This window comes from Amphibalanus amphitrite, unplaced genomic scaffold (genome assembly GCF_019059575.1).
Source record: "Amphibalanus amphitrite isolate SeventyFive unplaced genomic scaffold, NRLGWU_Aamphi_draft 000439F_arrow, whole genome shotgun sequence".
Lineage (NCBI taxonomy): Eukaryota > Metazoa > Arthropoda > Thecostraca > Balanomorpha > Balanidae > Amphibalanus > Amphibalanus amphitrite.
Genome location: NW_024881933.1, coordinates 466796 through 493108, shown reverse-complemented (window position 1 = coordinate 493108; position 26313 = coordinate 466796). Strand labels below are relative to the sequence as shown.

Here is a 26313-nt window from a genome sequence, read left to right as displayed (position 1 = left end):
CAGTTGGAGCCGCGCCAGCGAAGTTGGAAGTTGGAGCCGCGCCGACGAAGTTGGAAGTTGAAGCCGCGCCGACGAAGTTGGAAGTTGGAGCCGTACCGACGAAGTTGAAGTTGGAGCCGCGCCGACGAAGTTGGAAGTTGGAGCCGCGCCGACGAAGTTGGAAGTTGGAGCCGCGCCGACGAAGTCGCAGTTGGAGCCGCGCCAGCGAAGTTGGAAGTTGGAGCCGAACCGACGAAGTTGGAAGTTGGAGCCGCGCCGACGAAGTCGCAGTTGGAGCCGCGCCGACGAAGTCGCAGTCGGAGCCGCGCCGACGAAGTTGGAAGTTGGAGCCGCGCCGACGAAGTCGCAGTTGGAGCCGCGCCGACGAAGTTGGAAGTTGGAGCCGCGCCGACGAAGTTGCAGTTGGAGCGACACGCACGAGGTTGTTGTTACCCGAAGCTGTAATTGTACCCGTGTTTGCTACTGTTAGCCTTTCGTCATGAATCCGCTGGAAGAATTCAAGGTCTCGCAGCTGAAGTCTGAACTGAGACAGCGGGGAGCAGACACAAGAGGTTCGAAATCGGTACTCATGATCCGTTTGAAGGAGTTACTGGACGATGAAGGTGTGGATGTGGCATCGTTTGTCGCTCTACGAAGAGATAATGCAAAGAAGAATGGACACCCGGAGGATGCCAATGCTGGAGACTCTTCTCGTCGTGAGGACGACTCTTCTCCAGCCCCTGGACCACTCGTGAGAGCCGGTTCGCAGGCATCCATGGACAGTTCCGCCTCACGAGCTTCTGTTTCCTCTTTGCGTGCTGCAGAATCTGCTAAGAAGGCTGGACTGATCGCGCGGGCTTCCTTTCTGAAGAAAAAGCAGAAGCTCGAGATGGAAGCCATGGAAATGAAAATGCGCCAGGACGAGCTACAGCTTCAAGCTGAACTTGCCGAGTCTGAAGCAAGAGAACAGGTTTTGCTGGAGAGTGAAATTGCCCTGAATCCTGGAGTGGCCCAACTGGTAGAACAGCCGCCCACCAGAGACCAACGCGTGGAGCCGGAGAGAGCAGCAGCATCTGAAATCCAAGAAGTGTCTGCGTTGAGGGGGACTCTGCCTCTCTCGAGGCCCGGTCCTATTCCAGTCGTCCCGGAAGAACCGATGGCCGATGAGAGTACGAGGTTCCAGCCAGCTCCTGTCCAAGTTCCCCACGAAGCTAATGGCAGCAAGAGCAGGAGTCAGCAGGATGCCACGCAGATACTCCTTTCGCAGTTGCAAAGGACTGGTCTTCCCACGCCTGATATACCAGTGTTCACGGGTGACATAACCAAGTATAGGTCTTTCTTGCGTGCCTTCGAAAGCAGAATTGGCAGCAAGACGGACAACGATGCCGAGAAGCTGCTCTACCTGGAACAATACTGCAGCGGAAAGCCGAGGGAAATCATCAGAGGATGTCTGTATATGTCCGACGAAGCTGGTTACCTGGAGGCGCGACGACTGTTGGAGAGACGCTACGGTGATCCGGAGTCCATTTCGTCGGCGTTCGTGGACATGCTGGTGGACTGGCCCCAGGTGAAGCCGGGAGATGTAGACGCGTTGGATCGCTTCTCACTTACTCTGACGTCGTGCCTGAATGTAATGCAAGAGATCCCACCTGGTGAAAGAGAAACTGATCATCCCCGAACGATGAGAAGAGTGGTTGAGAAGCTTCCTGTCCATCTTCAGGATGCATGGCGCAGACGTGCGCATCAGATCAAAGAAACTGAGGGAAGAAAAGTGGTTTTCAACGACATCGTATCATTCGTTGATCATGAGGTTCAGGTTTTGACAGACCGAACCTTCGGAAAACAGAAGGATGAGAGAACAAAGAAGGCCACGTTTACCGTGTCTGCTACCACTGTGACTGAAGGAAGCCGTACCGTGACGTGCTTGTACTGCCAAGGAAGACACTTCACCGACGTCTGTCTGGAGCTGAGCAAGCTGCAGTTCGAGGAGAGGCGGAAATTTGTGCTGGAGAATAAGCTGTGCTTTGGCTGCTTACGTAAAGGACATCAGTTCAGAACTTGCTTCAGGAAGCTGACCTGTGAATCTTGCAAGCGACTTCATCCGACCGCAATGCACAAAGACGAAACCCCTGGGACTGCAACACGTACTGACAGCGGGAGCCAGCAATCCACTCTAGTGAAGAGTGGGAGGCTGGAGATCTCGACAGGCACAGCAGGCAGCTCGTCAGCCATGATGGCCATCTTACCTGTGCAGGTTTGGAATGAAGACTGTTCAAAATCTGCTGTGACGTACGCATTCCTCGACATGGGTTCGTCTGCTTCATTCTGCACACCAGAACTTCTGAAGAGCCTCAGCATGGATGGAAAAGTGGAGGATCTCACCATGACGACTGCCACAGCAGTGAATCAGAAGATCACCTCCAAGATGGTCAAAGGATTGAAGATCTCTGACACCAGGGGCAGCAATGTGATCCCCATGCCGCGCCTGTACACCTTGGACAAGGTACCGGTGGATCACAGCGACATTGCAAGAATCGAAGACCTGCGACGATGGCCGCATCTGCAGGAGGTTGTTGCAGAACGTGTGGATGTCGACATCGGATTGCTGATTGGAGCCAACTGTCCTCAGGCCTTGGTTCCCTTGGAAGTTCGTTCGGCTGAGGAAGGATGTCCGTTTGCTGTTCGGACGGCACTTGGTTGGGTCGTGTATGGACCAAGGGAGGACAGTTTGCTATCAGACGAGGGATGTGAGGTCCAAAGGAGGGGCCAGTGGGTTGGAAGGACCGTTGTGTCTAAAGTGAGACCACCGAGCCAAAGTTGGAGCCGTGGAGCCCAGAGTCGGGACGCTTTCAGTCCGTTTGGAGGCAGTGTTGCCTGTGGGACGTCGGGAGCTCAGTGGGTTTGCGCGGGTGCAGACCGTGGGCCCACTTGGGTCGCCCGGGTCCGGAAGAGTGGGCGCTGGGGGTCGCCCGGTGAGTGTGTGCGTGGTGCCGGCAGGCGATGACCGGTGGATGAGCTTCTGCCGGCGCCAGCAGCAGCAGCAGCAGCAGCAGCAGGAGCAGCAGGAGCAGCAGCAGCAGCAGCAGCGCGGGTTTTGGCGTTGAGTACGAAGGAAGACCTGCAAGACGCGAAACTGCGAATATCTGATTGAAGAGTGTGTCACAAGTGCGATTTTCGGAAGAATATGTTTGTTAGTAAGATTGGTATCTTATCTGAAGCGTCGCGAAGATGAGCAAGAAACCATGTTGGTTGTTGTATACCACACATCAAGCAGACGGCTGCCTTGAGCGCGGCTTTGGCTAAGATCTTTGAACCAGGAGGGTTCAAGGGAGGGGGTGTGGTCGCCGCGCTCTATCGTTTCCTTTTTTCCTTCCGTTCCCTTATCTTTTGTTCCAATATGATTTGTCCGTAGTTCACCGTGCGCCTTTCTGGCTCGACGCCAACTTGGCCGGCTACCCGAGCCTGTAAATGTGACCACTGCCGATAGATGCCGCTAATGATTAACCGCGAGTGACCTGAGAAGTAGTGCCGTCCGACACAATATAGCATAAGCGTTTTTATATGTATCTGTAATTGCAATTGCTTAAAGTTGATTGTTTCGGATGCTTATTTATTCAACAATATTTCCAACACTGTTATAAGTATCCCGATGTTGTGCGATTTACTTTCGAGCTGCCACGTCATGTGTTCGTGCGCGGGGCGTGTCGCAGTGACCGGCGACTGGGTCGCGGCGCCATTGCTGGTCGAGAGGCGATAAGCGTGTGACGTTGTGTGCTGTGCTCCGTCGCAACTGATGGTGAGTTGAGAGACCTGAAATTGATATTGTTCTTTTATTTACGTCGGCATGAAATATGTGATATTCAGTTCAGTGTTATTGGCGCAGATACCTGAGAAAACTTATTGACCTGTTCTAGGTATGATTCGATGGTGACCGTCGTGTCAGGAGCGAGCCGCGTGGAATGTCCCGCAGGAGGCGTTACCTGTCGGTATGTAACGAATGATATTGGTCCCTGGCACATTGAAATGTTATTGCTGAACCCATTTACTATCGGATTTGCAAGCTGAAGTTAGATGTTAATTATCGGGAGAATTGCCGCGCTGTTCGGATTATGTGAGGGGATTGGCGCACGGTGACGTAATTTGTCTCGTTAGTTTTATTGTGTTATTTGCTTTTGTTGTCGCCCGCGTTATGTGCATGTTTTGCTGTTTTCGTTGCATTAATTTTCGTACTGTTTGTTTCTACAGAAACGACCAAATACAGGCCAGTTACGGCTGAGCGCCGTTTGTATGGGAGCGGGTACCGCGGTTACAGTGAGGAATTCAAAACATTTTATTGCAATACAATTTGAAACTGTTAGGACTGGGGGATAGGGATGAGGATTAAAAATATATTTCAAGGAAATGGAGAGGACAGGGACTCTGGAACCACAGGATAAGTTAAGGACAAAGGAAGTAGGAACATAATGAAAACGTTTTGCCAATAAGTATGCTAAGCTTTTATAAATCCTTATTCTACGCATGGAGGAGAGAATACTGGAGTGGCAACTCCATGCCTTTAGCATGGGCCGTTAGCGACAGACACGGGCCACCTAGCGGGAGCGGGTCGAAACGCCCCAGCTAGTATCGGCGGGTCGCGGCGGTCGGCTTATAATGGCGGGCTATGGCGTGCAGCGGTTTAGAGAAAAGGGCGTAGGAAGATTATTTTGGGCGCTACGTGTGATTTTTGTACATCAATGAGCAGGAAATTAAACGGAGAAGACAATGGTTACATTCAAGTTCTAGCGACTTTCACAGATTAATCTCAAATCCGGTGCGCGAAGGGCGGTACATCTACAGCTGGAGACGAGGACGGGAAGAACGGGCAGGCGCCGGCTCGTTGAAATTGACATTAAAACTTATAAATATTTTATATTATTTATATTATTATTATACTTATAATAATAAACTTATAAATATAAACTTATAAACTTAAAAAATTAAATATTGCTCGATGTAGTCTGTTCATTTTATTCGTCAGCTGGTTACGAGCGCGCTCATTGGTTGAATTACGGACGGTTGGCAACGCTGATTGGCTGAATGGTGTAGTTCTGCTTTCGATAAGAAGCTATGAACGGTACTAGCTGGAAGGTGTCTGTCGCAAAAAAGCGTGAAGTTGCCACTCCAGTACTCCTTCCTCCATGTTCTACGTCTTCTGATATTTTGGTAAGATGACGTCATTGATTATCATGTAGTATGGTAGATCATCATAAAATAAATCGGTTGTACAACACCAAATTCGTTTTCATTATTATTTTATTTGAAATAAAACCTCCTAATAATATTCGGTAAAAGATTTTAAGGAAAATGAAATATATTAAAATGTTATGCTTAGGCTCTCAGGAGAAAATGATCAACAAACGTTCTGCTGCAAATTAAACAATGCAGCAAATTAGCTGCTCACTCCTGGCTTACATCCTATCTCAGCGATCGCATGCAGCGCGTTGTATTGAACGGCAAGCATTCGGCGTGGACTGCTGTGCAGTCAGGCGTGCCCGAAGGCAGCATTTTGGGACCTTTGTTGTTCGCGTGCTTTGTTGCTGACATCCCGAAGTGTATGGAGACTGGCTGCCTGTTATATGCAGATGATGTCAAGCTGTTTCACCGAGTGGGGTCCGATGATGATGTTGCTTTACTTCAGGCGGACTTAGACAAGCTTCACGACTGGTGTAAAACATGGAAACTAAAACTCAATCCGGTTAAATGTCAAACGATCACTTTCACCCTTAGGACAACTCCCATTCAGTCGACATACAGAGTTAATGGTCATGTGCTTAATCGTTGTCAGGAGGTGCGCGATTTAGGCATCCTTTTGGACGCTAGGCTTACGTTTTCGCAGCATGTTGATGCCACCATACGGAAATGTAACAAGATGTTAGGCCTAATAATGCGCAGTGTACAGTTGCCTCGATGTCCCCGGCGGGTCAAATTCAATCGAACTGCGCTGCTTGCCGCCTACAAAGCTCACGTCCGCTCAATTGCTGAGTACGGCAGCGTTGTCTGGAGCGGTGCAGCAAAGACCCATCTTGTGCGGCTCGAGCGAATGCAGCATCGTTTTTTGATGTGGCTGGCATCAAACTCCGACGGAGACGGCTCCAGTCTTGATTACGTGTGTCTCCTGAACCGCTTTGGTTTGTGCTCGATTAAGTCCCGCTTTGTACAGACCGATCTTTCATTTCTAGTCAATGTGTATCGCAATAGGATTGACTGCCCTTACCTGATGGCAATCTTCGGACTAGCAGTCCCCAACAGACGCTCTCGACAGACAGGGTTGTTCCACGTACCTTTCGGTCGCGTGAACACTGTGAAGTCAGGGTTCACTGTCCGTATTCCTGTGCTATGTAACCGCTTCTTGCAACATACACCCAACGCTGACATGTTGGCATCATCGTGCTCCGTTTTATCGGACATCCGTGAGTTTGCTCGTTCTCCGGGAACGTACATGTAATGTGTTGTTATCGTTGTGTGCATGTGTTGTGTTGTGTTACCTAGTTTAAATTGACTGCCACTGTAAATGGGCTGCAAGGCCTGTAGTCGGTTAATGCAAATACAGAATACAGAATACAGAATACAGAGCTATTAATTAGGCACGTAAACGTAATTAGCGAGACGAAAACAGCGCTTTTGTTTCAGTTATTTTTGTAGGGGTTTCAGATATTTATAGAGTTTAGTGGGTTGTTTCTGAGGAGATGTGGAATGTGGAGATGTGAATTATTAATTAATCACACTTTATTAGTATAAAGGGCCTTGCACTTTATCATCTGGATTAAAAAAAAAAAACGTTTCCTGTTGAGTGCGGAAAGGTAGGTAGGTGCATCGCCAGGTTCTATCACCAGGATTGGAGCAGTTATTGCAGTTGAAAGTCAAAGTTAGCTGTTTATGTTTAGGCCCTGTTCTTTATTTGGCCATCTACCCCATATTGCACTTGTGATGACAAGCAGTTTTCAGTGTAGTTTTGTGATCTTTGATGTCATCAATTGGTGTCATTATTTTTCGTCAACTAAAACTTATTTGAACTTTCCATTCAATCGACTCAATCATACGAGTCACTCTAATTTTTGGGAATCAAATCAGTCAACCAGTCGCTAAAGTCAAACGAGTCAGTCAACCAGTCATCTCGAAAAGTCAATCGACTCAATCCAATCAACTCAAAATACGCGTTGAAACAAATCAATCAATTCAATCGACTTGATTGGTATACAACCCTGACTGGGACCCACATTTCCCAGGACACGTGTCAAAGGAATGACGCGAGCAGTGTCTGGATTTCGGTAACGCTACGAGCCACGGTGCTAAGCTAACGCTATTTACGAAAAACTAAGATATTGTTGCCGCTTAGGTAGACCAATTTTACCCTGACCTTGTATCGACTAGCTGGTGACCTGACCTAAGATGACTGGGACTCAAAATATTCAATGAATGTGCCAAAAGGATGCCCCAGAGGGTAAACCAAATTTGATCATTGTTTTTACGCTATCAATCAATCAATCAATCAATTTTATTTAGCATCCCATCATATAGGGACAAAGCATATTGGCATGATACAACACAAGGTGTCTAACACAGTTACACAATACACATCATATTCAGGTGACACAAAGTACAAACAGCTGTCCCATGCAGCCTGTTCAGCGCAAACCAGTAATCCCGCGAACTTTAACAGGAGTGCTACGATGATACTCGTTGGGGTAAGACGAGCATATGGATCATGGCCCAGGTGTCGCCATTGTTCTGGGCCAGTACCCAGCGCAGTGAGTCGGCAATACCATCCCCTCGTCTGGGAGCGCTAATCAGGTCTCGTGACACATGCCCCCCAGCAACTCTCAATAGTGTTTCATAGTTCATCCCACACAGTGAGAGCACACTGAAAAAATATAAAACACTGGTCGGGTGTTTTATTAGTGTATTATGGGTGTTAAGCACCATTAACCCGCGCGGGGCTGGGGTCTCCAGCCGAACGCGCGGGGCTAGGGGGGGGGTAAATTTTACCCCCCCTGTTATCTCCCAAACTAATGGTCCGATTTGGAAAATTCAAACGCCAATCGAAATCTCTCGTCACGAACTACTAAAAACATGTACTTAATTTAAAGTTTGAGGTCAAGGTCAAGGTCAGGTCAAGGGTACAAATTGCAAGTTTCTACAGTATCGGCCTTGCACCGTAGTTGCCGAAGAATGGAGTCATGGACTGAGACTGATCGCCCAAAACGTGTTCTTAGGCTACCAAGACAATATTCGTTGCATACAATATCATTCAGAGGTCAAGGTCAAGGTCAGGTCAGGTCAGGTCAGGTCACCAAAAAACAAAATATAGAAAAGGGCATGTGCGACACATGTTTTATGGGTCATTTTACTCATAGAATTCAATAGGCACACTCAATAAGTGATATGGACCACCTCTGGATGAATTTCAGGTCGAGGTCAGGTCAAGGTCAGGTCAAGTGAGGTCAAATTTTGAAGTTGGTTGTTAAGGCCTAAAAAGGTGTCTATCTGATGCAGTTTTTCACGGCGAATCGAATGGTGCTATTTTTGTTTCCGTACAAGGTCTAGAACTTCCAAAAAAGTCATTTTTCAAAAATTTTGTATGTCGTGACGTCATAAAATTTTGAATAACTCCCACATTTTTGAACCGATTCTTCTAAAATTTGGTATGTAGGTGCACATAGACCACTTCTCTGACATATATTCCGGTTTTTTTCGATAGACTTAAAATTTTGGATTTTATAATGATTTTCCCAAAAAAGTCAGTTTTTTGAAAAAATTTAGGCCAAAATCCAAAATTTTCAAAAAACCGAGATAGCCATTTGATAGACAAAGTAAAATTACGTATAACCTTTTTTGTTACGTCTTGATTCCTTTAAAAATGAAGATGTTAGCGGCGTTTGAACTTTTGCCGTTTTTGAGGCGAAAATGGCGAACATGACGTCACTAAAACGACAATTTCTCAAAAATTTCCGACGGATTTCGCTCAAATTTTCAGGGAACGTGTCAAATTGATGTAAGAAAAGGTACTGAAAGTTTGGCGGCGCTGCGCGCCGCCGTTTTTGAGATATCGCAAAAATTCGCGAGGGGGGGTAAAATTTACCCCCCCAGCCCCGCGCGGGTTAATGGTGTATCATGACACTAATAGCAGTGTCATTACCCCGTTCAACACCGTTATTGGTGTAATGGCATTGCTTGAACACGGTTTAACCCATTAATGCCGGAATTTTTATTTTTTGATTATTTAGTTGCCCTTAACAAATGTTAGCCACACGGGCCCCAGTAAGAAAACTGTGCAAGCTTAAAAAAATTGTTCCATCGGTTCTCAAGTTATAAGTATGGGTCATAAATGACCCAACCGGCATTGGCATAGTCACAAATAAGGAGTTATCACGAACACCGATTTAGCTAGATACCTTATTGTGTATACTGTATAGCGGTTTCAGCCAAACAATATTAAGAGGCACTGCATTGCAATGCTTTGCAACGTCTCATTGACGAGGCCGTTGGTGCCGCTGGCAGGCCTGTGGTGCCCCTGTTAGGCCTCTGGTGCTCCAGAGGGGACATCATAGGCCTGACGGGCCTGTGGTGTCCCTGGAAGGACTGTGGTGCCCCTGGGCCCTGACAAGCCTGAGGTGCCCCTGACAGGCTTGTTGAGCCCCTGACAGGTCTGTGGTGCCATTGCTAGGTTTGTGGTGCCCCTGGCAGGCCTGTGGTGCCCCTGGCGGGCCTGTGGTGCTCCTGCTAGGCCGCTGGTGCCCCTGGGTCCTGGCTGGACTGTGGTGCCCCTGACAAGCCTGAAGTGCTCCCGACAGGCCCGTGGAGCCCTTTACAAGCCCAAGGTGCACGTGCGAGGCTGGTGGTGCCCCTGTGAGGTCGATGGTGCCCCTGGCAGGCCTCTGGCTGGTGCCCCTGGCAGGTCTGTGGTGCCCCCTGACAGACCTGTGGTGCTCTTGCTAGGCTGATGGTGCTCCTGCAGGCCTGTGGTGCCCCTAACAAGCCTGTGGTACCCCTGACAGGCCCGTGGTGCCCCTCGGCCGGCCGAGTCGCCGGCCCGCCCCGCGTCACTGCCCCGGACAACCGGTCCGCTCATGATATCCCAACATCGCAACACTAGGCCTGTGGTGCCCCTGATAGGTCGGTGGTGCCCCCGGGTGCCAGGGGAGGTCATGAGTGACCCATATGACCCCCCCCCCCCTCCTTTGGATCCGCCACTGTGATCTGATCACAACCCCCAGAAATAAATAATCGTATAATCATCAATTGCTTCCCTTGTATTCAACATACGAGAAAATTGACAACACTATTGCCGGCTGGGTCATTTATGACCCAAGGACATTTATCGAGGAAAAAAAGTTATCCGATGGCGACAAGAAGGGCAAAAATATACACCATGTCTTTTTCAGACAAATTTAGATGCCAGGTGGACGATCATTCAATAGATAGTAAAGTGCAAACATAACATAATATTACTTTTTGGGACGGCGCGCCATTGCCAGTGACCGGCGGCTGTGCAGTCCCGTCGTCTTTGGCTCCAGAAACTTCAGTGGACGAGCTCACACGAGTTTTATGCGGCTCCGACGCTCGTCGTTGAACCCACAAATCCAACTAAACACACGCACAAGTTCCTCAAAGTGCCACTTGCCTCCATTTAGAAAAAATGTTAAGATGTTGCGTTTGGGTCATATATGACCCAAGCGGCATTAATGGGTTAAGGTGTCACATGACACTTGAAATAACACACTTGGGGTGTAATCGAGGTGTCTCAACTCCCATCTAACACCTTTTTTGGTGTTACAGAGAAAACATAACACCCGTTAGGTGTACTGAGGGTGCCATGTCATCCCTTAAACACCGTTTAACCCGCGCCCGGCTGGGGGTCCTGGATTTCCACGCCCTGCTGGGGGGGGTGTTTGAACACCCCCCCTTCTAACTCGGCTCCTGGGCCACGTAGCGATACGCGGAAGGCGGCGTTCGAAAGAGCGTCAAAAATAATGAGGAAATCACTTCGGTCAATTTTTTGGTCAGGTCAAAGGTCAGGTCACCAGAGGTCATTGAAGGCAAAATTTCGCCGATTTCCAGGTCGAATGTCGAAAATTTCCAAGAAGCCAACGCATAACTCTGGAACCAATAGAGCTACAGCGCCGCGGAAAAGCGCATTCGATAGCCCTATTAACGCCCTTTCTGAGTAATTCTCTCAGATTTGACCTAACGTCAACGGTTTTGCCTGCAGGGGGGCAAAAACTGCAAAAATAGCCGATTTTTTCGGAAACAGTTTTTCTGCAATAACTTTTGACCCAAGCCTTGTACGAGCTTACTTTTACCGGCATCGTGTTCCTCTCGTCAAGCCGCATCGAATGAACTATAATTTGACCTTGAAAGGTCAGCTTGAAAATTTGACCTCAGGTCAAGGTCATGACCTGACCGGAAAGGGTCATGTTGCATATCAGTCGATCCGTATCGTCGAGCTGAACACATCTAAGGCGTTTTCATCACTCTAGCATGCCTCTATCAAAAGTTATTTGCGAAAAACTGTTAGATACCATTCGTGACCTAAGATGACCTCAGGGCATAAATAGGGGTCACGGACACCATTTTCATGTTCAGTGTGTCTAAACCACTTGTAATTCAGTGTTTGGGAGTGTTTATAATGTCTTTCGTCCAAAAGAGACGCATTTCAATTTTCTCCCATTGACTTATAATGGGGAGGTCGCAAAATTGACCTGACCTTAGGTCATCGATATCAAAATTCTGAGATAAACATTTTGTACATGCTATTGCTCGTAGCAATCGCTGAAAGTTTCAAAGCGATCGGTCACTCGGTGTAGCTATGACAGACATTGAAACTTTTTATGAGGTGAGGTCACTTCAAGTGACCTGGTGACCTGACCTTGAATGACCTTGGTCTGAAATTTTCACAACATGTGTAGAATTGATGTATGATAAGGTGTACCAAAAACGGCGGCGCTCCGCGCCGCCGTTTTTGAGATATTCGCGAAAAACCACAAGGGGGGTGTTCAAACACCCCCCCCCAGCAGGGCGCGGGTTAAGGTGTCACACGACACTTGAAAAGCACACTTGGGATGTACTCGAAGTGTCGTAGCTCCCATTCAACACTCCTTTTGGTGTCAAAGAGAAAACAAAACACCCTCTGGGTGTATTGAAAGTGTCATGTCATCACTTAAACACCGTTTAAGGTGTCACACGACACTTGAAAGAGCACACCTGGGATGTAATCGAGGTGTCGTAACTCCCATTCAACACTCATAGCAGTGTCATTACCCCGTTGAACACCGTTATTGGTGTAATGACATTGCTTGAACACCGTTTAAGGTGTCACATGACACTTGAAATAACACACTTGGGGTGTAATCGAGGTGTCTCAACTCCCATCCAACACCTTTTTTGGTGTTACAGAGAAAACATAACACCCGTTAGGTGTACTGAGTGTGCCATGTCATCCCTTAAACACTGTTTAAGGTGTCACACGACACTTGAAAAGCACACTTGGTGACTTGGGATGTACCCATTTTTTATAGTGGCAGTGCATTTCGGGGATGACTAACACCGTTCGTATTCTCTTGGTACTTCATGTAGTTATAAATGTTATTGTTTAGCTGGGACAGAGACATTCTAGCATAAAAATATTCAAATTACCAGCTTCGTTTATTAGTTACGGGAGCTTTCGAAAGACGTTCGTCTTTCTTCGTCAGCCTGTCTTTGCAGTGTCAGACACCCTTGAAATTTCCTATGGGTGCAGTTGGGTAGATGGCGCTGCTGTGCTGTATGGTGTACAGAGTTTGCATTTATATTCTAATGGATTTGCTTCAACTACATCAAATAAACAAATCCACGATAATAAATAAATAAATTCATATACAATACTTCAAAGAAAACGCGTCGGGAAAATATTGGGAACATAATGCAGCCCTAGTAGCCCATGTTCAACCGTTGGCTTCCATGCGGCCGGCCGCCATACTAGTTTGAAACGTGCGCGACTGCGGGCGGAGGCGCTGGTGGGATTACGGTGTGTTGGGAGTATAAGTGTGTGCAAGTGAGTTAGAAGTGATCGTGAGTGGTGTCTTGGTACTCGAAGAGCTCCAGTTTTAGCAAAGGTGAGCTATTCTTGGCTAGCAATGGCACTGCTGCGGATTCCGAAAGACATGGTACTGGCCGCTGGGGGGGGGGGGGGGGTGGCGGCATACTCCCGATAGGGGTTCTTTAATATCTGAAAAATATATCCTCAGATTTTTTTCTCTTGTGTTGGTGTGCAATTTAACACGCACCCTGCTTGGGTATTTATCCGAATTCGTAACCTCACTGGAGAGGGGGAGGGGGTTGGATTCTGCTTATTTCTATTATGCTCCGCGTATCCGTGCTGCTAGACTGATTTGCGATGCAATGTGGTGGCATTTGTTCCCTGCAACCTACATTCTGTGTGTAATTTCATAACGCTGTATCATATAGGTATGCATACAACTTATTGATTCCCCCATTGGGTACAGGGTGTCAGGTACAAATGTATCACTGGTAGTTTAAATGAATTGTTGGTAATAACAAGGTTGAATAACACCAATGATGAAAGTGGGTGTTCAGTTTATCACACATGTGAGCGTCATTCCCTGCAATGTCAGTGTTTGTTATCAATTTTACACCGTTACGAGTGTTCCTAGGGTGTCTTAACAGTGTTGAAGTACACCCTTAATGGACGCCTGAAGGATGAGCTTAAATTCCAAAGGGCGTTAAAAACAACGTAACCCGAAGCTGATATTAAGGGAGCCTTAGATTAGGTCAAAGGTCAGGTCACCAAAGTTCATCGAAGGACAAATTTTGCCTCTTACGCCACTTGTTGACGAATCGGCGAATAACTTGTGAACGAATAGAGCTACAGCGCCGCCGAAAAGTACACCCAGTAGCTCTTTCAACGTTTTCTTTTTGTGGGTGTGAAATGCGTCCTCAGATTTGATCTAAGATCAACTAATTGCCCTACAGAGGAGAAAACCCATGAAATAAACGGTTTTACAGAAATTGTTTTCTGCAGCAATTCATTTGATTCAAAACCGACACGACATTTAATGTTCCGGCATCGTGTTCCTCGATTTGAGACGCGTCTAATTAAAAAATAATATGACCGTCAAATGTGATTTTGAAAATCTGACCAAGGGTTATGGTGATGACCCGACCAGAAAGGTCATGTTACAAATTAGTCGATTAGTATTGTCGAGCTGAACACATCTTATGTGTTTTCATCGCTCTAGCTCTATAAAAAGTTACTGTAAAAAAAAAAACTGAATAGTGGATAGTGGATACATGTCATGACCTGATAGCACGTCTTGGGTATAAATAGAGTCACGGGTGCAATTTTCCCATTCAGTGTGTAATGTTTCTCTGTTATTCAATGTTTGGGGGCGTTAAGTATGACTTTCGTCCAAAAGAACACATTTCAATTTGTTCCCGTTGACTTATGCATAATGTTTGCATTCTTGACCTAACAGGTTACAGATATCAAGCTTCAGAGATACGTATTTATTCATGCTGTTAATCTTATCAATCGCCTAAAATTTGAAAGTGATCACTCAGATAGTGTAGCATTGGCGAACAAACTCTTAATTTTCTGGGATGAGGTCACTTGATGTGGCCTGGTGACCTGACCTTGAGCGACCTGGGTATGAATTTTAACATGTGCAAAAATCTTGGACAAAAGTGGGCAGGGCGCCGCCGTTTTTTTAAGATCTGCGAAATACCGCAGGAGGGGGAGTGGTGTTCATGTTCAAACACCTCAAGCCCGCCGCGGAGTCATCCTGTACTTGTTTCTGTAGTCTGTACGTGTTTCTATTTCTAAGTGTCGTCCTTTCGTGTTTCTCCAGAATATGCCTCCAAAAGCCAAGAACATAAACATTTTCATGGAGCAAACGGTCTTCGAAGTGGAGCTCAGTTGCCATGTACCCACTCAAGTGCGCTCCGTTTTCAAAGAGCTGAAGCAAAGGGCAAAGAGATAGAAGGGCTCAGAGATCAAGCTTCGGGCCGCGCTGAAGTGAACAGAGCTGTAAAAGGTGTGTGTGGCGAGGGAGGGGGGGGGGGGGGTAGGCACGACAGGCGATTATGAACTGCGAAGTCTGACCTATCTGACTGAGAACCATGTTTTGTCACCATCCCAACACGCGTATAGGCCTCGCCATTCTACCGAGAGCGCCACTGTCGAGCTCGTCAGCCGAATCACAGCGAACAGTGACGAGGGCATGGTGACGTGCCTGTCATCATGCGACCTCTCCAAGGCCTTTGACTGTGTTAACCGCGAGGCACTGCTCACAAAGCTCCAGTGGTATGGCATTTCGACGCACTGGTTCGCTGACTACTTCAGCAACCGCACGCAGGCTATAGACGGCGGCCTCAGCCTCCCAGTACCGTTCGGTGTGGTCCAGGGTAGCACGATCGGAGCAATCATGTTCAGTCTCTATACAAACGATCTACCGTGTCACCTGTCCCAGCACGCAGCATTCATTTCTTACGCCGACGACTCGCAGATAGTACATAGCGCTCCGCCGACTCTGTCAGGTCTCACTGAGCTGCGTCTCAGAACGGAAACCGACCTGGCTGCACTCTCTGCTTGGTTCTGCTCCAACGGGCTCAAAATCAACCCCAACAAAACGGAACTCATTCTATTCGGAACAACAGCGGCTCTAAAAAAGACCGCTGACTTCTCTATCGACTTTGAAGGCGTACAGCTCACACCTGCTCAAAGCGTCAAAATCCTCGGTGTAATACTCGAGGGCAGCGCTTTTCGAGGAGCGCTGTGGCCCGAAGGTTTGGACTTTGAATTGTGAAAAACGCCCGCCCGCCGGAAAACGCAAACACCGCAAAACGCGCAAAACGCACGCCCGAAACGCCAACGCAAACGTCGCAAAAAATAAACAAACGCCCGCCCGCCGCAAACCGCAAATAAAAAACGCAAAAACGCCGCAAAACAATAAAACCGCCCGCCAACCGCAAACAAATTTAACACCGCAAACGACGCAAAAAAAGAAGAAAACCGCCCGCATCGCCCGCCCGCCCGCCCGCCCGCCGCCAAAGACAAACACCGCAAAAGACACAAAACGCCCGCCCGCCGCAAAACGTAAACACCGCAAAACGTGTAAAACGCACGCCCGAAAAGCCAACGCAAACGGCAAAAAATCACCCGACCGCCGCAAACCACACAGAAAAAAACGCCGAAACGCCGAAAAAAATAAAACCGCCCGCACCGCACCGACGCTAACTGCTAACCGAAAACGACTAAAAGTCGCCCGCCAGCCGCCAAACGCAAACACCGCAAATAAGCGCCCGGCCGCAGCAAGATAATAATTTATCAGCGGCTGGCATACCGCTAGGCTGGTCATTTTCACAAATCAAAAAGATATCTGCAAAAATCTCCTAGATGAAAGCGCCCGATTAAAAAACGGATGGCACGTGCGTGTTCCTCGCCCCCAACTTCCTTCAGGTCAATCGTCATTTGGGTCATCTAACGCATTGACGTATCTGCAAAAATCTCCTAGATGAAAGCGCCCGAGTAAAAAACGGATGGCACGTGCGTGTTCCTCGCCCCCAACTTCCTTCAGGTCAATCGTCATTTGGGTCATCTAACGCATTGACGACCGGCTGGGTGGAATGAACATTGCGCCAAGAAACGTAAGTATATTGTCAAAAAGAATCCCCAGAGTGGTGGATCCCAAAAGTTTGAAACTACCACTTTGGCCCACTGGACGACACCTTAAACAGTTGCCGACCGGATGACGCCCATTGTTTGGTCACCCACGCCATAGTATGCATCATGGGTGCGCCGAAATGACCAAAAGTCCCAATTTCCGGTGTGCAGGGTCATTTTCAACGGCACGTGGCACGTGGTTCTGGACTTTTCCGGCCACTTTGCGACATACCCATGGGTAGTGCACCGAATGGTGGTTGATCTGCATGTAAGAAAATGGGGGGTCGTTTGGATCGTTTTCGAGCAATCTGCCGTGGAACGCATTTTTTCATTTTCCCCATTGGCTTAACACGGGAATTTTTAAAGTCACGTGGCACGTGCACCAGATGGTCCGCGGAGGGGAGACCCATACCAGAACGTAAATCACCTGGCCCACTAGAAATCCTGAAAAAATCAGAATATTTGGACCAGCCGTTTTCAAGAGCATCAAGTTGTACTGATCTCAGGCAGCTTTTGCCAAATTGTCAGGGAACTCAGATTTGTTTTTCAATAGAAAAACACAATTCTAAAGAATAGTGTTTTAACTATTGACAACAAACCTTCGGTTATTTGACAGAGAGCTCAACATGCATCAGCAGACGAGCAGAGTAGTGCAGCGATGCTACGGTGGCTTGATCACCATTAGTAAGATCAGAGACACACTTCCCAAAACAACTGTACTTCATCTCGTGCGCTCACTGGTCTTCCCGCATGTGACATATTGTTTACCGGCCTGGGCACCGCCTACCAAACGCGAACGTCTGCGCATGGAAAAAGTGATCAACCACGCCGCTCGAGTTGTAACCCGAAAGCGTAAATTTGACCATATCTCACAGGCGAAACGTGAGCTCGGCTGGCTGTCATTCGAGCGCACGATTGACTACAGGGACTGTATTCTGGTGCACGCCATGCTACATGAAGCAAACGCGCCAGTCCACCTAAAAAGCCTAGTCTCGATGCGAGCCGACGTGTCAGAGCGTAGCACTAGGGCGACCGCCGCCGATCTTCTCCATGTGCCGCGCGCCCGACTGGAAAGAACGCGCATGGCGACGCCCGTCCGCTCACTGACTGCATGGAACGATCTTGACAAAGGGATGCGCAACTGCGGCAGCGTCTGTACTTTTAAGAAACGAGTCAAGAGTTATTATCTCAGCAAACAGTAGAATGTCTTTTTAGAATGTCTTTGATCCAGTGTTGTATGACGAAGTTAGTAGTGACTGTATTGTACTGTATAATATGCACTGTGTTTTCATGTAATTTGACGGCAGCCCTGCATTGTATGACGCTGTGGAATAACCAGCCAATTGTATATTGGAATCCACAAAGATCTGCTAAATAAATAAATAAATAAATAAATAAATAAATAAATAAATAAATAAGTGTGTGAATAGGGCTAGAGAGAGCTAGCGTCCTACGGCGACCTCGGTGAACACTGAACTGATACGGACTTAAGAGGGAGGAGGGGGGCTGATATGTAGTAGACATGTGCATGGATCCGAGTGATTGATCCATGATCTCAGTGGATCTTAAAGCAAACGACAAGCTTGGATCTATAATCCCATTGTATCCCACGTAGAAAATGTATCCTGAATCTCTGAATCTATGATCTCATTGCATCTTATAACAAACCAAAATCAGGATCTGAGATCCGATTGAATCCCACCACATGCATCCTAATGAAACCATGTTTCCATGCGACTTGTTTTGAATTTTGAATTTGAATTTGCGTTGTTTTAAATTTTCTCCGTGTACCAACTGCGCCACTGGAGCCGCCCATATACTCCATGACACCCACAGGGTGTCATGGAGTATATGGAGCCTGTGGGCTCCCTGTGGGTGTCAACTTGGTGACACCGTTATAAGTGTAAGCAGCGCTGTGACACCTTTAAATTACACCCGTGGGTATGCAGTTTAACACACACCCAGGCGATTATTCCCCCCCCCCCCAGTATCTCTATGGGTGTCAACTTGGTGACACCGTTATAAGCGTTGTGACACCTTTAAATTACACCCGTGGGTATGCAGTTTAACACACACCCAAGCGATTATTCCCCCCCCCCCCAGTATCCCTACGGGTGTTATCTTGGTGACACCATTATAAGTGTAAATAGGGTGTCTGAGGGGAGTCGAAACGCACCCTTGTCTGGGGCGTATGACACCACAGTACAGAAACTGGACACCCTTAGGGATAGTACAATGGTGTATCTTGACGCTCATATAAGTGTTATCTGACACCTTTCAAAAACACCCGTGGGTATGCAGTTTAACCACTTACACCGTTAGCAGTGTTTTAAATTTTCTCCGTGCATGTGACTTACAAGGGAGCCTGGGCAGCGCAAATCGAAGCGAAACATAGGGAGGTTGCATCAACCCTCCCCCTGGCCGGGAGAAGGCTAAAGTCAATCACTGAAACGCGATTGAAGTCATATAGGCATTGTGTAAATAATCGTTCACTATGTCTAACCACTGACATAAAATCAGGGATGCGGAGCCAGAGCCGGAGTGGAGCCAGAGCCGCCGGAGCCGGCATATTTTACCCGGAGCCGGAGCCGGAGCCGGAACCGTGAAACAATATACCCCGGAGCCGGAGCCGGAGCTGGAGCCGTCAAAAAAGGAGGCGATTCCGGCTCCTTTTTTGGAAGAGGAAAACAATTACTGACCTAGTTCGAATGAAAATAGCCTTGTTATGCAAATACAGAAGCAACGTGCACCAATCTCATCGTATTTTTTCTTCCACCCGTATTTAATTGCATAGGGGATGTACTGAGTACCTATTGGAGCCGGAGCCGGAGCCGGAGCCGATTTTTTTCCTCCGGAGCCGGAGTCGGAGCCGGAGCCGTCTGAAATTTCCACGGCTCCGCATCCCTGCTGATAAAATGAGTGTCATGTATATGCCTAACGTGACAAGCAGTTACACTGAAATCAATTAGTTGAAATTAAAATAAATTATACAATGAAATTAACTGAAAAGTTAACCAGAACGAAGAAAGTGTTAACATCTGAAAGGCTGGCTTTATCTTGGATGCCGTACAATGACGTTATGAGAACTTGGTGTTTCGATGTTAGCACAATTACGGTAATGCACTGACATTACAGTAGGTACTTGCTTGTACATAACTACATAGAACAACCTAAATAGTTGAATACCTCAGCAATACAATAGCTCAACAGCACTGAGCTGTATGAAACGTATAAAAAGTTCATGAAATGAAGATTTGAAAAGTATGAAAACGCGTGAAACTGTACGAGACGTTCATCTGTCTGATGAATGACGACTTCAACCGTTGCAAGTGTCAGAATATCAAGGCAGTTCATGGAAAGAGGAAACGCCTATCACACAAAACAATAACAAAGGACGAGGTAGTCTTATCTAATACGTTTCACAAACGTTTGCAAGTCCTATCCACTCTCATTCTCAAATCTCAAACTGCCGTGTCACATTTCCTTTGACATCGCGCAGGGATCAACGACGAGGAGAAGGACGTGACCCAATATTGCTCGTCGACTACGCAGAGTTATACTCCCGCATATGAAAATAAAGTAAGTGTGCAAAGGCATGGAATTTAGCACTTTTCAGAGATTGTGCAAACAATTCACAGTCTTATCTTCCCAAACGCACGACTGTAATATATATCATATAATTCAGCCCAGTCCTTCTTCAGGGCAAGCTCTCATCTAACGATCGTAGAAGTTACAGTATCTTACAACAGGTAGCGCTAGTACAACAGCAACCGGTGACTAGGTGGCGCTGGCGATCGGCACCTCTGCAATGCCCTCGATGCCTGTAACCGAGACCGGGCTATAGGGAAGAAAGGAGGCAGCCCAGTGGTGGATCCAAGGGGGAGGGGTCACATGGGTCATGGCCCCTCCCTTGAGGCTCAGGGGACCACAGGCCTGCCAGGGGCACCACCCGCCTATCAGGGGCACCAGAGGCCTAGCAGGGGCACCACATGCCTAGTAGGGGCACCACGGGCCTGCTGTGAGCACTTCAGGCTTGTCAGGGGCACCTCAGTCTTGTCAGGGTCCAAAGGCACCGCAGTCTTTCCAGGGGCACCACAAACCTGTCAGGGACACCTGCAGCTTAGCAGGGCATGCACCACAGGCTCGCCCGGGCACCACAGGCTGGGGCCTGCCAGGGCCCAGGGGCACCGCAGTGGCCTAGCAAGAACACCACCAATGGCAGATCCAAGGGGGGAGTCACATGGGTCATGCACCCCCCCCCTTTTTGAGAACCGGGGCACCACCCACAGGCCTGGTGCCCAAAAATTTAAAAAAATGGAAAAACTGACAATAGGGCACCACCAAAACTAACTGGCTGAAATCCGTTGAATTTCTAATTTTGTGTATATGTAGAGGCACCACTTCGATTCATGACCCTCCCCTTGGAAATTCCTTGGATCCGCCCCTGAGACAGCCTGGGATGGGAGAACGATTCTGATAAGGGTAACTGGTATTACTTCATTCCTGATAGAAGGAAAGCAATAAAGTGCAAAGAGTATTTATACAATTTAAGAAGATAACTACGAATTGTGTGGTTGAGGCCGGGGTACCACCTGTCCCATATCGAGCGAGGATGCTGCAGAGTAAGACACTCCTTTCTTTGGGAGAGGCCAGCTTATTTTCTTTTCGTTTATCAGTCTTCTGAGGCCTCAGAAATTCGTTGGTGGTACCTCGATGCTAAATTGGCATTTCAAGTATCGAATTAAGTTACCAATTACTCGTGTACACGAGAACCTACCGACCACGGAATCACGATTACCCATGAGGCTGCTTTTCAAAACAGTTTTACTTAACATCTTCCAAAACCTTAACCCTCGCCCCGTTGGGGGGGCATTTTGCCCCCCCCCCCGTGGTTTTTCCTGAATAGCAAGAAAACGGCGGCGTGCAGCGCCGCCAAATTTTTTAGTACCTTCCCGGGCATCAATTTGACACCTTCACACCAAATTTCAAGTCTTAGGTCACCTTAGGTCAGGAGTTATTGAGGTCAAACTGAGGTCATGTTCGAGCAAAAATGAGCAAAAAACATGCAATCTTGAAACGCTCACCAAATCTACAGTTATCAAGCAATTTCACAGTTCTTTATATGGTCTAGTAGACAAAAAGCGGCGCTACAAAACTGCTATCTCGGATTTTCAAAATTTTGGGTTTTGACAAAAAAAATCAAAAAATTGATTTTTTTAAGAAAAACTAAAAAAAAATCCAAAAAATTTCCGAATTTCGAAAAAAAACCGGAATATATGTGATAGTCCCTGCGCTCTTCTATATACATACCAAATTTCAGATCTATATCTCGTTTTTTGGCCAAGTTATAGCGAAAAAACTGTTCAAAAATGATGACGTCAAATTTTTGAACTCAATTTTTAGCAATTCTAGACCACGTACGGCAAAACAAAGACCACCATTGAACTCCCCGTGACAAGCTGCATCGATTCGATACCCATTTTATGCAAAAATATTAACTTTGAAATTTGACCTAATTTGACCTGACCTTGACCTGAACTTGACCAAAACGTGACCTAAGCTGGCCCCAAAGGCTGCCTGATCCACATAATCGCATTTGTCATGTAAAATGGACCATAAAACATGTATCACACGACACTTTCATATTGTGACCCCCCTGTGACCTGACCTCTGTGACCTGACCTGGTATCAGTGACCTCAAATAGCAAAATATGTGTTTGAAGAACATTCCCCCATAGATGATTTCCAATGAAATGCATTTTACTCGATTTTACAACGCATTTCTTGAAATGCCTGTAAACGGTGAAAATTGGACATTTGACCTGACCTGTGACGTCATCGGTTTGACCTAGGTCAATAAAATTGGGTCACAAGGTAGTTCCTTGATAGGGCTATCCAACACCGTTTGCCGCTTGTCGCTAGGTTGCGTGGATCTCGAGATCATAGGGGGGGGGGCAAAATGCCCCCCCCCCCCCCAACCGGGCGCGTTGCTCGGCAGAGCCCAACGGGGCGCGGGTTAATTGCATTGAATGGCTACACTAATGAATGGCTCCAATGGTAAGCTACACAATATACCTAGTGAATGTTGAAGCCCAAACATTCACACCCAACCACCAACTGTTTTTCATTATGCTCATTGCACAAGACCACAGGAACTATGACTCACCTAACAATGTGGAAAATTCGACACTTCTGACGCATCCTGTATTTCAAAACAGCTCAAGACCGGACCGTGCTTCTGAACCGGGACAAAACAGAGAAGATGCAATAGTACTGAGTCAGCAAGTCGATCTGATGTCGATTAGCATAGGCAATATCCCGGTGGGAGCGCTCCTCTTGTGCACGCAATACCCGGTGTACCCTGTTCGGCCGCCGAGTAAACGATAGTATGAGTGGCTGCATGCATTGTGTGTAATATGCCCGCCTGTTTGGGTGCAGACACGCAAACACTGGTCACGCAATGCTGCACTCCAACAGCGTAAACACACAGAATGGGCCTGTGTGATGAGGCTGGGCTAATGGTACACTTATATCTGCCTTATACTGAACAGAACTATGTATATAAGTCATGTTTGTAGTCATGTTTGTATTAGAGCATTACGTATCTGCTAGTGACTACCAGATTTAAAAAAAAAAATGATGCAGAAGATGAAGAAAATGCATTTGTCTCTCGATTATTTCACTGATGAGAACATGTTGGTGATATATTTTAAAAACGATATATAAATCAATACACAGATAACAGTAGTATGTACAGTATAATTTTGACCTTATTCATTTTTTGAAAAGGAGGAAAAGACAATAATATGCCATGCATGGAGATAGGCGCCATGTCACTTGGTGTCCACTGTCCAGCACGAGCATATGCCTATCATCGCACAGCCTTTAGTTTGGAAAGTCAATGACCGTCATATTTGGAGCTTAATTATGGAAGCAAATAGCAATCCAAGGTTAGAGGTTAATTGTTGGTGGGTTGGGCCAGAGGGCATCGTTAATTGCTCCAATGTTTGTATGCCACTCATTTATGGCTAGCCTCGGAACGTTTTAAGTTTTGCAGTGTTGATTGTTCGGCGGCTTCACCACAGCACCACAAAATGTGAACTTCAAAGGGAGTTTTAATCATAAAATGGCGCTGCGTAGTTGCCGTGTTTTCCAGCACTCTGTGCGTGAGCTTAGGCAATTACCGCAAAGCGACCGAACCAAACAAGGAATAAGGCTACCCTTGAGAATGGGATCGACTGACTGTTTTCAAGAAATTATATGTAAAGTTGTTTATTTGGAAACGTTCCACTGATATGCTATCATGCCACCTCTGTCACAATTGGAAATTGGGCACCTACGGCGAGGGATACTTCTCCAGATCCATCTTTACATATGCATAGGCGCGAAATATTCCTCAATCAATGCCATGCACATTGCACAGTTTAACATTTGAGCACTTGCGCATGCAATTGTATACAGTCATTTCGCCTGCCTCTCCATGCGTACAGTGTCAATTACCTACTTTGCCGAAAAGTCGTGAACTCCGTCATCCTGACGTCCCAATGCGTCACGCTATTTTGGTCCTATTTTGGCCCTATTTTGACGTCCCAGTGCGTCACGCTACGCTAGTCTGCTCACCTGTGCGTGCGGCTGAATGCGTGAGGGTCACGCGCGGATGACTGCGGAACTGCGGATTCCGCAGGGTCGCTGCTGCGCTGCGGACTTTCCCACGGATGCTGCGCAGCGCCCCGGGGTGAGAGATATGGTTCGAGTACTACGCAGCGGCACTTCCTGAGAAAGGGGGCCCAGAGACGGCCAGCCGTCCGCTGGAGCAGAAGATTGGATAAAGGAAGCCGCAGACGGAATCCGGTGGGCACAAAAACGGTATTAGCGGAATACCCTTCACACCTGATCAACTGTTGTCGAAAATACATAACAATATTCACAAAAGGGTATCCACCACAGTAAATATCAACGACACTACCAAAGCGGAAAGCTGCAATGAAGTTGCAATACCGTAATGCAAAAGCATCGTATTTTAGGAACTATTTACACATAATCAACTTGACAGGCTGCAATTCGATCCTGGGCCGATATTTTACGAACTATTTACACATAATCAACTTGGCCCGCTGCAATTCGAACCTATACCGATGAATTGGTACCTATGCAAACGAGCCTGATCCCGTGACCGGTAATGACCCGTCGCTTCCTCCCGTTAGGTGCCCCTGAACGTGACGACCAGCAGACCATGGCTCACCGTCATCGTTCAGCGACCGTGAAGGACACGCGGAAGGCCCTGCCAGACCACCACCACCCGGGCGTGAACCACCAATCACGGTACGCCCGCCACAAAGAGAGTCCATCCTATATACCGGCAGGCTTTGGGGTAATCCACACACCATTCTGCCAAAGGCGGGAAGTGGCACAAATGACACAATCAGGTACGGATGCATCCATTCAGTATAAGTGGGTATATAGTTGGATGTAAGGATACAAGGCACGGGAATTCAATCGCAGTCCCCTCCGCATACCACGGGCAGAAAGTTGCTGACAGCGGTCAGACTAACCACCTCGGCGTGGGAACCATTGAAGTGTCGATAATTCGTGCCGCTAATCCCGATGGGAACAATGAGCCTTCATGACGACTTGAGCGCTGGGGCGTGAAGCATAGGTGGGTTCGGTTTGGTAGTTTGGACTCACAATTGCAGCCGCTTTCCGTGGACCGCTTATCACATGCCTGGACGAATCTTTGGAGTGGTTCTGCACACACAGAGGAGCAACAAGTTATAGCTGGCCATTGAGCGTCTTGAAGAAGGAAAGAAACGTCGAGAAATAAATAGAAAAAAAAGATAGAAAGAGGAGGAAGATAACTCCTGTGATTTAAGCATAAATTTAAGAAGAGTTTGCTTCAACCCTGAAAATGGGTCACATTACCTAAGGTGATCTTATCGGATTCACTTTTTACTTGCGCGTTTTGAAAGCCTTTATGATATTTTATTTTTAACCGAGCCTTGCTAGATGATTTCGCTCAATTTTGACAGCCTCAAACATAAGTTCCTAACACCCTTATTCCGTAGCTCTGAACATGTTTTCTGTGATTTTCTACTGAACTACGAATACATATGTAATTGACTAATTACATAGGTGCATGATTAAAATTGTGCCATATCCGCAGACATTACACAGGCGAAAGGTGCGCGCATGTTAGTACCTAAGGTGCCAATGCGGTTTGCGGTCCAGTCATCCAATGAGTCATGAGCCACAGCGGTGAAGACGGATGTCCGGTGGTAAGCAAGTGCCAGTCGCCAGCCCGCGGAATATCCCAGGGCTGGGCTGCTTGGCGTTATTTGACATGGGTGCTGTCAAGTGTCAACTGTAGAGAATCTGCCATTTTGCCCAGTGAGCCAGCTGGACAGCCTCTGCAGCCAGCCTCACCGGGCCATCAGTCGACATGGTATAGGGACCTGAGACCGAATCTGATCTCCAATTCTCCATTGATTGTAATTTATTGACGCTTTTTCGACGATTTAGTCGCCATCCAAATATGCATCAGCGTCCTATCAATCAAAAGGAGAACTTCTCTTCATAAATGTTCTCGTTCACCCCTCATCCCAACTAATCCGTTCAATTATCTAACATGAGTCACAATCTTT

At 47.3% G+C, this 26313-nt stretch overlaps 1 protein-coding gene across 4 annotated transcripts; it reads left to right on the top strand.

Annotated features, from left to right (window-relative positions):
* Positions 1-292: 292 nt before the first annotated feature.
* LOC122391485 lies at positions 293-24484 on the top strand. Of its 4 annotated transcripts, XM_043385436.1 has the most exons (3): positions 293-3775; positions 3894-3965; positions 4225-4255. In XM_043385436.1, exon 1 carries the CDS (start codon positions 479-481, stop codon positions 2981-2983), a length of 2505 nt encoding a protein of 834 aa, XP_043241371.1. In that variant the 5' UTR covers positions 293-478; the 3' UTR covers positions 2984-3775; positions 3894-3965; positions 4225-4255. The 4 variants fall into 4 exon arrangements, with proteins under 4 accessions (XP_043241371.1, XP_043241369.1, XP_043241368.1 ...); XM_043385434.1 differs by lacking the exon at positions 4225-4255 and adding an exon at positions 24360-24484 and having other exon boundaries at positions 293-3965; XM_043385433.1 differs by having other exon boundaries at positions 3894-4255.
* The last annotated feature ends 1829 nt before the right edge of the window (positions 24485-26313 follow it).

Coding starts and splice junctions, on each gene's coding strand:
- LOC122391485 (XM_043385434.1), top strand. CDS start 479: ATGAATCCGCTGGAAGAATTCAAGGTCTCGCAGCTGAAGTCTGAACTG.